Genomic DNA, 15418 nt, shown 5'->3' on the forward strand with positions numbered 1-15418 from the left:
CTTATGAGGTAATGTAATCATGTTTGAATGTATCAATTGTATTTTTTATATCTGTATCGAATATTGATGTATGCAGGCTGATTCTATATTCTATGATTCTATTCTATTCATGTGTGCCTTGGTCCCACAAACAATTTTACAAACATAAGATGAGTTATCCATGATGTTTTGTTTTACACACATATATGTCCACAACACAAGCCCGTGCGGGCGAGGGAGGGAGGTGGGGAGACAAAGGTGGGGTTGGAGGGAGGGAGGGAGGGAGGGAGGGAGGGAGGGAGGGAGGGAGGGAGGGAGGGAGGGAGGGAGGGAGGGAGGGAGAATAGGAATGGGTCGCATCTACTGAGAAGGGGAGATGGGACAGACAGGACAAATAATTATTGTTTTATGTTTTCTCTCGTATTTTTTGCTTCTTTATACAATTGAAGTCGGAAGTAGCCAAATACAGTGGGGCAAAAAAGTATTTAGTCAGCCACCAATTGTGCAAGTTCTCCCACTTAAAAAGATGAGAGAGGGCTGTAATTTTCATCATACATGTACACTTCAACTATGACAGACAAAATGAGATTTTTTTTCCAGAAAATCACATTGTAGGATTTTTTATGAATTTATTTGCAAATTATGGTGGAAAATAAGTACACTCCAAATGCTTCTTACGAAGCCACTCCTTCGTTGCCTGGGCGGTGTGTTTGGGATCATTGTCATGCTGAAAGACCCAGCCACGTTTCATCTTCAATGCCCTTGCTGATGGAAGGAGGTTTTCACTCAAAATCTCACGATACATGGCCCTATTCATTCAACTATGACAGACAAAATGAGGGAAAAAAATCCAGAAAATCACATTGTAGGATTTGAATGAATTTATTTGCAAATTATGGTGGAAAATAAGTATTTGGTCACCTACAAACAAGCAAGATTTCTGTCTCTCAGACCTGTAACTTCTTCTTTAAGAGGCTCCTCTGTCCTCCACTCGTTACCTGTATTAATGGCACCTGTTTGAACTTGTTATCAGTATACAGTTACAGTCCTCTCTCATCTTTTTAAGTGGGAGAACTTGCACAATTGGTGGCTGACTAAATACTTTTTTACCCCACTGTAGCAGCCATTCAAAAGAATGAGCGAGACCTAGATTATCTATTGGTCGATGTGAGAAAACATGAAATGGAAACCAAAGTAACCTATCAGCTTCAGGTACACTATGTGGACCTCAAGCCTTTTCTGAACCAGCTCAGCCAACACTAACCCCAAGGTCAACCATGTGAAAACCATGACTTGAATTCATATAAACCTGTTTTTAAAAGCTGTAGGTTACAGCAACATTATACATATGGCCTCCTGTAGGTTGATTTTGTAGTTGTGTGGTGTTGCTGCTTTCTCTTTGAAATGTGAGTGTTATTACATACAAAAAGTGCTTTGTTTTGTACATTTGTAACATGGTTGACAAAGCCCTTGGCACTATTTTCCATGCTTGTTGTGTAACCTTCTCATTGGCTGATGAGGTTCATCAATATCAGGTGTGATGAGACCTGGGTGTGGCCGCCCAGAGGAAGGAGCAGATGAGAGGAAATAGAGCTACTGGTTTTGATTTGACATCTAAGTTTGACCCAGTTTTTGAAGAATAATTTATAGTTTGATGCCCAGTTTCCCCCCGTCTTTCTCCTGCCCCTTTCTAGTTGTAAGTATATACTGTCCTGTTGATGATGAACGTTGGGGGATGTTTGTCCATCTGGTTCATTAATCTACATTTTGAGTGGGCCTTGTCTTTTTCTAACTCTAAAGAACAGTGAAAATAGATACTGTACTGTTACCTGGTGATGGTCTGCTCATTTCCACATTTGTCAGCTCAACCTGGATTGTTAGAGCCTGTGTATAATGTTAGGCAGAGCTCCTTATGCTCCTGTTTAAACCTGGGGTGCTGTAGTATGGCAGTGTTACACGCTGATAATATACATTTAGCATGATGTATTTACTGTAATAAGACCCATGATATTTGGAATTTGGAAATGAATTCTAATCATGTTGAACATTGTTATTGATCATATAGCAGTTATTTTGTTAGGACAATCATTAACGCCCCTCACCCTAAACACCACACCATGTTGTTTCATGTGAAGGGAATCGCCACACCATAACTATTTATAGTCATTATTTATTGAGAAATGAACCCATAACAGGACATGATTTTCAAACATCCTCTTTCCCCCACAATGGACATAACAATAATCAACCAATTACAAAATGACTAAATGTAACTATTAGGTTATAACAACATCACATTGACGCATTTGAGTTAAATGGTCAATTGGAAAGAAACACATCCAGCTGTTATTTCTGGATAAAAGCATGTATAAAAGGATGAATCAATAAGCATAAACAAAACCTCATCAATCCTTTGAAATAATGAAAAATAAACCAACACCTTATTAACAAACTGTAGTAGCTCAAATAATATGCCTCCATTCAAAAGCAGAAAAAACTTAGTAAACATCTGTGTAATAAAGGACTTTTGATAAGATATTAAAATTCAGACCAATTAATGAAACAGAAAATATATGACAACACTCAAAACTGCATTTATTGTTCTGACTACACCGTTTCCATAGAGGCTTGCTATTCCATATGTAGAGTAAGGCAACATTTCAGAGAAATAGAATGGAAACTGTGGTAAACAGCAACAACTGGACCATCACAAGGTTAAAGTTGGCCCTCTATGATAAGTATTTTCCTTCTATCTCTGTGGTGGCTGGACCTGTGTGGAATACAGTACCACCAGAGAACAGAGTAGCCCGTCAGAAACATACAATCTGACTATTAATAACATGACTCTGCACCCTTCTGGTTCAACACATTTGTACAAACTGAATGGTGTTAAATGTCAACATTTCAACATTAAAATAGTAATTTATAATCACTACATTAATAGAAGTAAATGAGAGAAATGAGGAAATGCACCACCCAATTACAGAGAAAGAATGTAATTACAAAGACAAAAGACATTTAAAAATTAACATTGTTACAAATGACTGTAAACACTAGGACACACTACTAGCCTGAAGGAATCTGGTGTGTTTGTGGTAACATTCCACTCCTTGCCACTCCTTGCTGCATTTATCAAGAAGGCACGCCAGTGCCTGTTCTTCCTCAGGTGGCTGAAAAGACTTGCCACCAGTTTCTACAGATGTACCATTGAGCTGCATACTGACTGGCTGTATCACCGCCTGGTACGGCAGCTGCACCGCCCTCCACCACAAGACTGGGTGGTGGTGAAGTCTGCACCGTTCATCACTGGGGTTGAGCTCTGAAGCATTAAAACTGCTGAACAGCTTATCAATGACTGTCTACCTGCAATCACTGGCTGTCTACACACAGCACTCCACACATTCCCACCCACACAGACGCACGCACACCCACACTCATTAATTTACACACAGTGTATTCTGTGCGCGTGATGAATACATTTATTTTTGATTTTGATTGATTTTGTCATGCCAGACTGTCTAGCATGACAAGAAGTGTCAAGTAGTGGAATGTTAGCACAAACACAAGACCATAACATCTTTAACTTTAAATCATCATAGACTTGCTGTCAGTCTTATCTCCCAACACTCCGATGCAGATTAGGAGCCTAGTGACTGTAGTATTCTGACATCCTGCTCTGGAAGAGGGACCGCTTGCTGCCCTTTGTCCAGCGGTCGAGGACCAACCCAGGTCATGACATTCATCAGTGGGAAGCTGCTGCTGCCATTGGTAGAAGAATGGGATTAGAAATGTTACTGTAAATGTACATACTTCCCATCAAAATACATAAGAATACACACTATGAGAATACACACTATGAGAATACACACATGAATACACGCTCTGTCCACAAAACTGCACTGGACTCTGCAAAAATACCTTACAATATTATAGCAGGAATTATCTGCTTAATTAGCCTTACAAACAGGACAATGGAGTGGATCCTATGCAGCGACCCCAAAAAACGACTCCGAAAGAGAGGGAAACGAGGCGGTCTTCTGGTCAGACTCCGGAGACGGGCACACCGTGCACCACTCCCTAGCATTCTTCTTGCCAATGTCCAGTCTCTTGACAACAAGGTTGATGAAATCCGAGCAAGGGTAGCATTCCAGAGGGACATCAGAGACTGTAACGTCCTTTGCTTCACTGAAACATGGCTCACTGGAGAGACTCTATCCGAAGCGGTGCAGCCAACGGGTTTCTCCACGCATCGCGCTGACAGAAACAAACATCTTTCTGGTAAGAAGAGGGGCGGTGGCGTATGCCTCATGGCCAACGTGACATGGTGTGATGAAAGAAACATACAGGAACTCAAATCCTTCTGTTCACCTGATTTAGAATTCCTCACAATCAAATGTAGACCGCATTATCTACCAAGAGAATTCTCTTCGATTATAATCACAGCCGTATATATCCCCCCCCAAGCAGACACATCGATGGCTCTGAACGAACTTTATTTAACTCTCTGCAAACTGGAAACGATTTATCCGGAGGCTGCATTCATTGTAGCTGGGGATTTTAACAAGGCTAATCTGAAAACAAGACTCCCTAAATTTTATCAGCATATCGATTGCGCAACCAGGGGTGGAAAGACCTTGGATCATTGTTACTCTAACTTCCGCGACGCATATAAGGCCCTGCCCCGCCCCCCTTTCGGAAAAGCTGACCACGACTCCATTTTGTTGATCCCTGTCTACAGACAGAAACTAAAACAAGAGGCTCCCACGCTGAGGTATGTCCAACGCTGGTCCGACCAAGCTGACTCCACACTCCAAGACTGCTTCCATCACGTGGACTGGGAGATGTTTCGTATTGCGTCAGATAACAACATTGACGAATACGCTGATTCGGTGTGCGAGTTCATTAGAACGTGCGTTGAAGATGTCGTTCCCATAGAAACGATTAAAACATTCCCTAACCAGAAACCGTGGATTGATGGCAGCATTCGTGTGAAACTGAAAGCGCGAACCACTGCTTTTAATCAGGGCAAGGTGTCTGGTAACATGACCGAATACAAACAGTGCAGCTATTCCCTCCGCAAGGCTATCAAACAAGCTAAGCGCCAGTACAGAGACAAAGTAGAATCTCAATTCAACGGCTCAGACACAAGAGGCATGTGGCAGGGTCTACAGTCAATCACGGACTACAGGAAGAAATCCAGCCCAGTCACGGACCAGGATGTCTTGCTCCCAGGCAGACTAAATAACTTTTTTGCCCGCTTTGAGGACAATACAGTGCCACTGACACGGCCTGCAACGAAAACATGCGGTCTCTCCTTCACTGCAGCCGAGGTGAGTAAGACATTTAAACGTGTTAACCCTCGCAAGGCTGCAGGCCCAGACGGCATCCCCAGCCGCGCCCTCAGAGCATGCGCAGACCAGCTGGCCGGTGTGTTTACGGACATATTCAATCAATCCCTATACCAGTCTGCTGTTCCCACATGCTTCAAGAGGGCCACCATTGTTCCTGTTCCCAAGAAAGCTAAGGTAACTGAGCTAAACGACTACCGCCCCGTAGCACTCACATCCGTCATCATGAAGTGCTTTGAGAGACTAGTCAAGGACCATACCACCTCCACCCTACCTGACACCCTAGACCCACTCCAATTTGCTTACCGCCCAAATAGGTCCACAGACGATGCAATCTCAACCACACTGCACACTGCCCTAACCCATCTGGACAAGAGGAATACCTATGTGAGAATGCTGTTCATCGACTACAGCTCGGCATTCAACACCATAGTACCCTCCAAGCTCGTCATCAAGCTCGAGACCCTGGGTCTCGACCCCGCCCTGTGCAACTGGGTACTGGACTTCCTGACAGGCCGCCCCCAGGTGGTGAGGGTAGGCAACAACATCTCCTCCCCGCTGATCCTCAACACTGGGGCCCCACAAGGGTGCGTTCTGAGCCCTCTCCTGTACTCCCTGTTCACCCACGACTGCGTGGCCACGCACGCCTCCAACTCAATCATCAAGTTTGCGGACGACACAACAGTGGTAGGCTTGATTACCAACAACGACGAGACGGCCTACAGGGAGGAGGTGAGGGCCCTCGGAGTGTGGTGTCAGGAAAATAACCTCACACTCAACGTCAACAAAACTAAGGAGATGATTGTGGACTTCAGGAAACAGCAGAGGGAACACCCCCTATCCACATCGATGGAACAGTAGTGGAGAGGGTAGCAAGTTTTAAGTTCCTCGGCATACACATCACAGACAAACTGAATTGGTCCACTCACACAGACAGCATCGTGAAGAAGGCGCAGCAGCGCCTCTTCAACCTCAGGAGGCTGAAGAAATTCGGCTTGTCACCAAAAGCACTCACAAACTTCTACAGATGCACAATCGAGAGCATCCTGGCGGGCTGTATCACCGCCTGGTATGGCAACTGCACCGCCCTCAACCGTAAGGCTCTCCAGAGGGTAGTGAGGTCTGCACAACGCATCACTGGGGGCAAACTACCTGCCCTCCAGGACACCTACACCACCCGATGTCACAGGAAGGCCATAAAGATCATCAAGGACATCAACCACCCGAGCCACTGCCTGTTCACCCCGCTATCATCCAGAAGGCGAGGTCAGTACAGGTGCATCAAAGCTGGGACCGAGAGACTGAAAAACAGCTTCTATCTCAAGGCCATCAGACTGTTAAACAGCCATCACTAACACTGAGTGGCTGCTGCCAACACACTGACACTGACTCAACTCCAGCCACTTTAATAATGGGAATTGATGGGAAATGATGTAAATATATCACTAGCCACTTTAAACAATGCTACCTTATATAATGTTACTTACCCTACATTATTCATCTCATATGCATACGTATATACTGTACTCTATATCATCGACTGTATCCTTATGTAATACATGTATCACTAGCCACTTTAACTATGCCACTTTGTTTACATACTCATCTCATTTGTACATACTGTACTCGATACCATCTACTGTATCTTGCCTATGCTGCTCTGTACCATCACTCATTCATATATCCTTATGTACATATTCTTTATCCCCTTACACTGTGTACAAGACAGTAGTTTTGGAATTGTTAGTTAGATTACTTGTTATTACTGCATTGTCGGAACTAGAAGCACAAGCATTTCGCTACACTCGCATTAACATCTGCTAACCATGTGTATGTGACAAATTTGATTTGATTTGATTTGATTTGTAAACTGATCTTTAAATATACTGTATGATGTCTGTAAGAGGGCAGTGATTATTTATGCAACAAAATAATGGGGGGGAATGCCATGCACACAATGCTGCAATATCGATAACAATGAAATGAGTTGAATATCTGATGGACAGACGAATAGTTCATGTCTGTACAAGCCCTAAGTGAGGGCCGTCTATTTGAAATATGATGGTTGTTTTGGGAAACTTTGCAAGTTACAGGGGCCGTACTAATGTCCCTCCATGTTTCAGCTACTCATAGTGGGAGAGCAATAATAATAAATGATATGACAGTCATCAAATGCTTTTATCCAAAGGGACTATATATATTTCTGCATATATTTTTACATATGGGTGGTCATGGGAAGTGAACCCATTATCCTGGCATTGCAAGCACCATGTTCTACCAACTGAGCTTCAGGGGACCAGAGGAGTTTGATCTTACCCAGGTCCTGGACAAGACGAGGTTCATGGTTAAGGAGAGCTTTGTAGAAGGCAGATTTCACTCTTGTTCCTCCTGCTTGTAAAGCATCCGACATTAGTCTCATTTGTTCCTGACTGGTCCCAGCCATAAGGAGTCTTGAGTGCAATTCATCTGGGATCATCTCCTCCAAAAGCAGGTCATCTGCTACATCCAGCACCATCTTGACCCTCTGAATGAGATCAGCCATATGCTTATCCACAAACGCTTGCTCCGAGAGCTGCTTCAGTACAGCCTCAGCACCTGAGATTCATGTCAGAAAATGGTTATATTATTAGAGCCATAATTAACTAAAACCCATAAGAACAAATGTGTTCTACAAAACAAGCCACTAAATACAACAAAACATATTTGATGACCTGAATGTGTCTCTCTTAACAAGACTGATCACTTGATGATGTACATCATTTTGTGCAAGACAAGACTTAAACACATTCCATATCAGACATGTAGCCATAGACAATGAGAAACAAAACCCTACCAGGATGAGGGTTGATCGGACTGACTTGAGGTGGTTCAAAATCTGAAGTTGTGGAGAAGAAAATCAAATCACATTTATTTTATCCTGTGTGTTGAATACAGTTGAAATGTGTAGGTGATGAGGGGTGTACAGTGTGTTGAATACAGTTTAAATAAGTAGGGGTTGAGGGGTGTACAGTGTGCTGTATACAGTTTAAATAAGTAGGGGGTGAGGGGTGTACAGTGTGTTGAATACAGTTTAAATAAGTAGGGGGTGAGGGGTGTACAGTGTGTTGTATACAGTTTAAATAAGTAGGGGGTGAGGGGTGTACAGTGTGTTGTATACAGTTTAAATAAGTAGGGGGTGAGGGGTGTACAGTGTGTTGTATACAGTTTAAATAAGTAGGGGGTGAGGGGTGTACAGTGTGTTGTATACAGTTTAAATAAGTAGGGGGTGAGGGGTGTACAGTGTGTTGTATACAGATTAAATAAGTAGGGGGTGAGGGGTGTACAGTGTGTTGTATACAGTTTAAATAAGTAGGGGGTGAGGGGTGTATAGTGTGTTTAATACAGTATAAATAAGTAGGGGGTGAGGGGTGTACAGTGTGTTTAATACAGTTTAAATAAGTAGGGGGTGAGGGGTGTACAGTGTGTTGTATACAGTTTAAATAAGTAGGGGGTGAGGGGTGTACAGTGTGTTGTATACAGTTTAAATAAGTAGGGGGTGAGGGGTGTACAGTGTGTTGAATACAGTTTAAATAAGTAGGGGGTGAGGGGTGTACAGTGTGTTGTATACAGTTTAAATAAGTAGGGGGTGAGGGGTGTACAGGTTCATAACAAACTGGCATTTGATCTAACCTGTTGGAATTAGACACTCCCACACTCTTTGGTCGTTACTTCCTCTGTCTAAAAGACTCAGTCTGATGTTCTCCGCACCCGACATGCAGTCTAAAAACACCTGAAATGTGGGGTGGAAGTTTGGGCTGTAGTCATAGTCTAACTGCCCACTCTGAAACACAAGATAAAAAATAATATTAGCCAAATGTAGACAGTAACAGAGAGATAGAATTACTGTAGCTGGACATATAGCACATAGAAAATTTTTATTGTGGGAACTTCCTGGTGTCAGGTACATGCACATAAAAACCACACATCAAACCCAACACCACAAACCAGTAGTAGCACATTACAAAGGAATACTTACACTGAGTGTACAAAACATTAAGGACACCTTCCTAATATTGAGTCACAACCCCACTCCCCACAGTTTTGTAATCATGGCTGGATGTCTTTTGGGTGGTTTTTCTTGATACACACGGTAAACTGTTGAGCTTGAAAAACCCAGCAGTGTTGCAGTTCTTGACACAAGCCAACTGCTGTACCATACATACCCTGTTCAAAGGCACTTAAATATTTTGTCTTGCCCATTCACCCTCTGAATTGCCCACATACACAATCCATACCTAAATTGTCTCAGGGCTTAAAAAATATTATTTAACCTGTCTCCTCCCCTTCATCTATACTGATTAAAGTGGATTTAACAAGATTCATCTGCTCAGTCAATGTCATGAAAAGAGCAGGTGTCCTTAATGTTTTGTACACTCAGTGCATATAGGAATGTATGGTAGAATGTGATGGCCATGCTTACTTTTGGCTGTATGCTAAAATTTGCCACCAGCTCACAGCAGAGGCCATATTTTCCTCTAGGAGTCAATGTGCAGTTGGAGCTGGTTTGAATGAAAGTACTCCCCCTCTGTTGGTATTCCACCTTCAAAGAATAAAGGTGCATTACTTCAAGGCAAACTGATCAAACACATTCACACTAACAGTTCTGAAAGAAATCAAGGAATGGTAATGAGCCATTTTACCACCATTTATCCAGCTAGAACAATATCTACGTTCAAGTTCATTCTACAAAACAACTCTTGCCGTGTGCAGAATGAATTCCTTCATACTGTAAACATTACCTCACAAAGTGGCACATTCTTGGGCAACAAAATAACATTCAGTATGCGCTTCTGTGGTCTGTTCCCTTGTGGTCGGAGGAACAGCAGCACCTGGCTTCGGACCGGGAGGAAGGAGAACACATCCCTGATGAGGCCAAAGAGGGAGAGGTGTGTGATGTTTACAATCACGTGTGTAGCAGTCGTCTTGAGTGGCTGAACAATCTCCATGTTGCCATCAGTAACATGGGCCACGGACACATTGTCATCCTTCTCTGCAGAATAAGAACAATTATTTTATTGACTGTAAATAATGCTTTAATTTACTGTAAATAATGCTTTAATTTACTGTAAATAATGCTTTAATTTACTGTAAGTTTCATCCAAAGTATGTATTATTATTGGATGTATTATTCAGTGTTAGTGTCCCATTATAGCTGTTTTATAATTGTGTTAGAATAACCTTGATATTGTATATTAAAACAATCAATATACTGAAATGATGCATCACTTACCATCACACATACAGCGATGCATCACTTACCATCACACATACAGTGATGCATCACTTACCATCACACATACAGCGATGCATCACTTACCATCACACATACAGCGATGCATCACTTACCATCACACATACAGCGATGCATCACTTACCATCACACATACAGCGATGCATCACTTACCATCACACATACAGCGATGCATCACTTACCATCACACATACAGCGATGCATCACTTACCATCACACATACAGCGATGCATCACTTACCATCACACATACAGCGATGCATCACTTACCATCACACATACAGCGATCCATCACTTACCATCACACATACAGTGATGCATCACTTACCATCACACATACAGTGCGGGAGATGCAGTTTGCAGACAGACTGCTCAGGACAGTCAATGCTGAATAGGGGTCCTGCTGGTGTCATGGAGCCCAGGAGGCTCCTGTCCCATTGAGTCACCTTGTAAACCACATCTCCCTTCCCTTCCATCAGAAACACCAGACCAGTGGAACTGCACTGGAAAAGACCTGCCTTTGGGCATTGAAGCCTGCGATGCAGACAAAAGGAAAAGATGACAGTTGTAAACTTTTGGGGGGAATAAAAAGAGTCAAGCACTCTTTTGGTAAACATGACCATAGGAAAAGGCCATGATAAAGTCGTGGAAGTTTCAGTGATCCCTAGTTACCTATACGTAGGCTTGCGGTCATGTGTTGTAAGATCTTTGACAATCTCAGGATTTAACATTGTTACACTTGTTGACACCTGTAACAGAAAAAGGAAGACCAGGTAACAATAGTACATGGGATCAAATACTCTCAGACTGAATTCCTATGGTTGAGATGTGGTTAATCAACTCCCCACAAGCATACCTTCACACGCTTCCTACCATTCCCAGACTGTGATTCAAATATGGTAGTTTTTGTGTGTAAATCCAGTCTTGGAGTGATTTGTACTGTACTAGCGCAACCCATCAGTTTCTCATAGTACATCTTCATCTTGTTATACTCCACAGTGACATCATCTGCACAAGAGAAAACATTCAGAACAAGCATCAGCTTTTAAGATTTGTATATTTTGATGTTAGATAGTGGCCAATCCCCTGAAATTAATTATATTTGGTTTTATATTTGGTTTGTTACTTTAGGGTGATTTGACCATTTCTTTTTAAGTAAAAAAACACATGCTCATATGTCCCCATAATTTATATTGTTTGTTAGTTTGTGGTGGCTAAAGTTAGCTGAGGTTTGTAGTGGCTGTTTGAAGAAAACCAAACATGGATTACAGTTTCTCCTGGCCACATGGATTACAGTTTCTCCTGGCCACATGGATTACAGTTTCTCCTGGCCACATGGATTACAGTTTCTCCTGGCCACGTGGATTACAGTTTCTCCTGGCCACGTGGATTACAGTTTCTCCTGGCCACGTGGATTACAGTTTCTCCTGGCCACGTGGATTACAGTTTCTCCTGGCAACGTGGATTACAGTTTCTCCTGGCCACGTGGATTACAGTTTCTCCTGGCCACGTGGATTACAGTTTCTCCTGGCCACGTGGATTACAGTTTCTCCTGGCCACGTGGATTACAGTTTCTCCTGGCCACGTGGATTACAGTTTCTCCTGGCCACGTGGATTACAGTTTCTCCTGGCCACATGGATTACAGTTTCTCCTGGCCACATGGATTACAGTTTCTCCTGGCCACATGGATTACAGTTTCTCCTGGCCACATGGATTACAGTTTCTCCTGGCCACATGGATTACAGTTGCTCCTGGCCACATGGATTACAGTTTCTCCTGGCCACATGGATTACAGTTTCTCCTGGCCACGTGGATTACAGTTTCTCCTGGCCACGTGGATTACAGTTTCTCCTGGCCACCTGTCACCAGAGGGCAGCAGAGACCGTCCTAGAGACAGTAATGACACTCAGGTGTGTCCTATTACTCATTATGATTTCCCTGTTAAAAGAGGTGTGTTTTCTGTTTTCCTTTGCAGAAGCTTGAATTGTTTGCCATGTACATTTGTCTCCTGAGTGAGTTTGAGATGGTGTTTGTTGGTTTTCCCAGTGTTACTGTGATCCTTCGGTTACCGTTTCTCAGTAAAGAATTTATGTTTATCCTTAAGCACTGATTCCTCAACTGGTCTCTTCTCTGCACATGGCTCCAAGCTCACCAGCTCCCACTAACATCAAGTTGTAAAATCCTGAACTTTAGACTGCCATGGACTAAAATCCTGAAATGTTTTTGTGTTCTTGTCTTACTTTATTATAACCCAAAATAAAAGTTTATTACTCAATTTGTTATAAACAACAAGATTGTAAGTAACGTGAGTAATGTATAACTTGAAAACATTTACTTATGACACAAGTTAAATGCAGCTCAAGATAAAGGGGACATGGTTTCCAGACATGTTCTGACGAGTACTTGACTTGATTATAACTATATTGGAATAACTAAAGCATTTGGTCCCTTCATTTACCTGGGAGGAATGAGCTGTTGGGGGTCTTGAGTGAGAGATCCATCGATTCTTGTAGTTTACACTTCAGTTGCATCATGATGTGATCCTAATACAGGACAGAAATAATTATTTAGTCCACTCTCACACCAAGTGATGATTGTACTTTACCACAATCAGGTCTAAATGCTGTGCATCGGGTGTTCATAAACTAAGTTCTTCTTAAGTGCATTTTGGTGTGCTTTCAAGCCGCAAATACTTGAATTCAGCAAGTGTGCTCATAATCGCTATGGTGGCCTGTGGAAACATGCAGATCCCAAGAAGAGTACTAACCTAAACCCATCTGAAAATGCACCTCTAACCTGCTGTGTGAAGGCAGTATGACAATAGCAACAACACTTGAGTACATTTACCTTTAGCAAACATCAATCCATCTGCTGTGTAAACTGAAGAGTTGTTACATGAACAGACATTACACATCTGTACTTCATTTGAACACTAACATACACTACCGGTTAAAAGTTTTAGAACACCTACTCATTCAAGGGTTTTTCTTTATTTTTAGTATTTTCTACATTGTAGAATAATAGTGAAGACATCAAAACTATGAAATAACACATATGGAATCATGTAGTAACCAAAAAAAGTGTTAAACAAATCAAAATATATTTTATATTTGAGATTCTTCTAATAGCCAACCTTTGCCTTGATGACAGCTTTGCACACTCTTGGCATTCTCTCAAACAGCACAATGTAGAAAATAGACTAAATTAAGAAACACCCTTGAATGAGTAGGTGTTCTAAACGTTTGACCGGTAGTGTACATGCCACATGCTGCTATTCAAGGCGATATGGACTACAGACCTATATGGCTTCACCAGTGGCAATGTATTTCTTTTGAATTTTCAGAGATTTGCAGCATGACAAATGAACATCTATGTAAAAGTGTATTTTTATGGGATTGTGATGTTGCTGATTAACAGACCTGAAAGTAACTTTTGGGACAAAACCCTATGTACGTACAGTTTTATCCAAGCAATATCGACACTATTTTGCCAAATCTAGATGTGGAGTGGCCCCTCTCTCTATTGAGACAGGTCAAAATAAAACGCTCCCCTAGATAAACGTATATGTACTTTTTGTAACGCCGATTTTCTTTGAAACTGAAGCTCATGCATTATTTTACTGTGGGTTATACAACAAAATCTGCGTCATCTGACCACTTCTTTATTGAGCGAGTCACTGGTACTTCCTTCTTTAGTTTTTGCTTGTAAGCAGGAAGCCTGAGCATAGAATTGTGGTCAGATTTGCCAAATGGAGGTTGGGGGAGAGCATTGTATGCATCTCTGTGTGTGGAGTAAAGGTGGTCTAGGATTTGTTTCCCTCTGGTTGCACATGTGACATGCTGGTAAAACTGATTTAAGTTTACCTGCATTAAAGTCCCCGGCCACTAGGAGCGCCAATTCTGGGTGAGATTTTCTTCTTTGCTTATGGCCTTATAGAGTTGGTTGAGAGTGGTCTTAGTGCCAGCTTCGTTTTGTGGTGGTAAATTGATGGCTACGAATAATACAGATGAGAACTCTCTTGGTAGATAGTATTGTCGACAGTTATCACAAGGTACTCTACCTCAGGCGAGCAATAGCTCGAGACTTCTTTAATATTAGACATCGTGCACCAGCTGTTATTGGCAAAAAGACACACCCCCACCCCTCGTCTTTCCAGAGGTAGCATCTCCGTTCTGCCGGTGCAAGGAAAATTCCGCCAGCTCTATATTGTCCGTTTCTTCGTTCAGCCACATCTCGGTGAAACATAAGATGTTACAGTTTTTAATGTCGAGTTGGTAGGATAATCTTAATAGTAGGTCATCAATTTTATCTTCTAACAATTGCACCTTAGCAAGAAGAATGTAAGGCATTGGGAGTTTACTCGCTCGCCTACGGATTTTCAAAAGGATCCCCGATCTGCGCCCCCTTTTACGGCGTCTTTTCTTCACACAAAAGGCGTGGATCTGGGCCTGTTCCAGTGAAAGCAGGATATACTTCTCGTCAGACTCGTTAAAGGAAAAAGTTTCTTCCAGTCTGCGGTAAATGTCACCATCGTAATTGTGATGTGGAGGAGGACTGTTAATGAGTTATGATATGAACCTCAACTACACGATTTGATTAATAAAATGAACCCTAGGGATTCAACCCTGTGGGGATCTTCATGCACCATCGACCTCAGTGAGAGGAAGAAGAAGGTAAGTCATGGGCCTATAGCGGCCGGTGGGAGAAATGGGGCTGGTACATGCTACATTTCAGCTTCATTTTCAAAACGTGGTTTGGCATAGTCTCTAGCACGGGTATGGCAGAAGCACACTTTTGAGAA

The 15418-nt window shown here is 42.3% G+C and overlaps 1 protein-coding gene across 4 annotated transcripts in view; it reads right to left on the reverse strand.

Annotated features, from left to right (window-relative positions):
• Positions 1-3500: 3500 nt before the first annotated feature.
• The window catches only part of LOC110538557 (nuclear GTPase SLIP-GC), a 42784-nt gene continuing 30866 nt past the window's right edge, over positions 3501-15418 (reverse strand). For 3 of the 4 annotated variants that reach the window (XM_036939062.1, XM_036939059.1, XM_036939063.1), the window contains 10 exons: positions 13076-13160; positions 11473-11624; positions 11289-11365; positions 10945-11150; positions 10106-10356; positions 9787-9906; positions 8997-9147; positions 8161-8202; positions 7644-7922; positions 3501-3738 (listed from right to left, as the gene is read on the reverse strand). In XM_036939062.1, the coding sequence (XP_036794957.1) occupies positions 3722-3738; positions 7644-7922; positions 8161-8202; positions 8997-9147; positions 9787-9906; positions 10106-10356; positions 10945-11150; positions 11289-11365; positions 11473-11624; positions 13076-13160 (1380 nt within the window). In that variant the 3' untranslated portion in view covers positions 3501-3721. The remainder of the gene's footprint in view (positions 3739-7643; positions 7923-8160; positions 8203-8996; positions 9148-9786; positions 9907-10105; positions 10357-10944; positions 11151-11288; positions 11366-11472; positions 11625-13075; positions 13161-15418) is intronic. The other variant, XM_036939060.1, reaches the window with a different exon arrangement.

Source organism: Oncorhynchus mykiss, chromosome 12 (assembly GCF_013265735.2).
Source record: "Oncorhynchus mykiss isolate Arlee chromosome 12, USDA_OmykA_1.1, whole genome shotgun sequence".
NCBI lineage: Eukaryota > Metazoa > Chordata > Actinopteri > Salmoniformes > Salmonidae > Oncorhynchus > Oncorhynchus mykiss.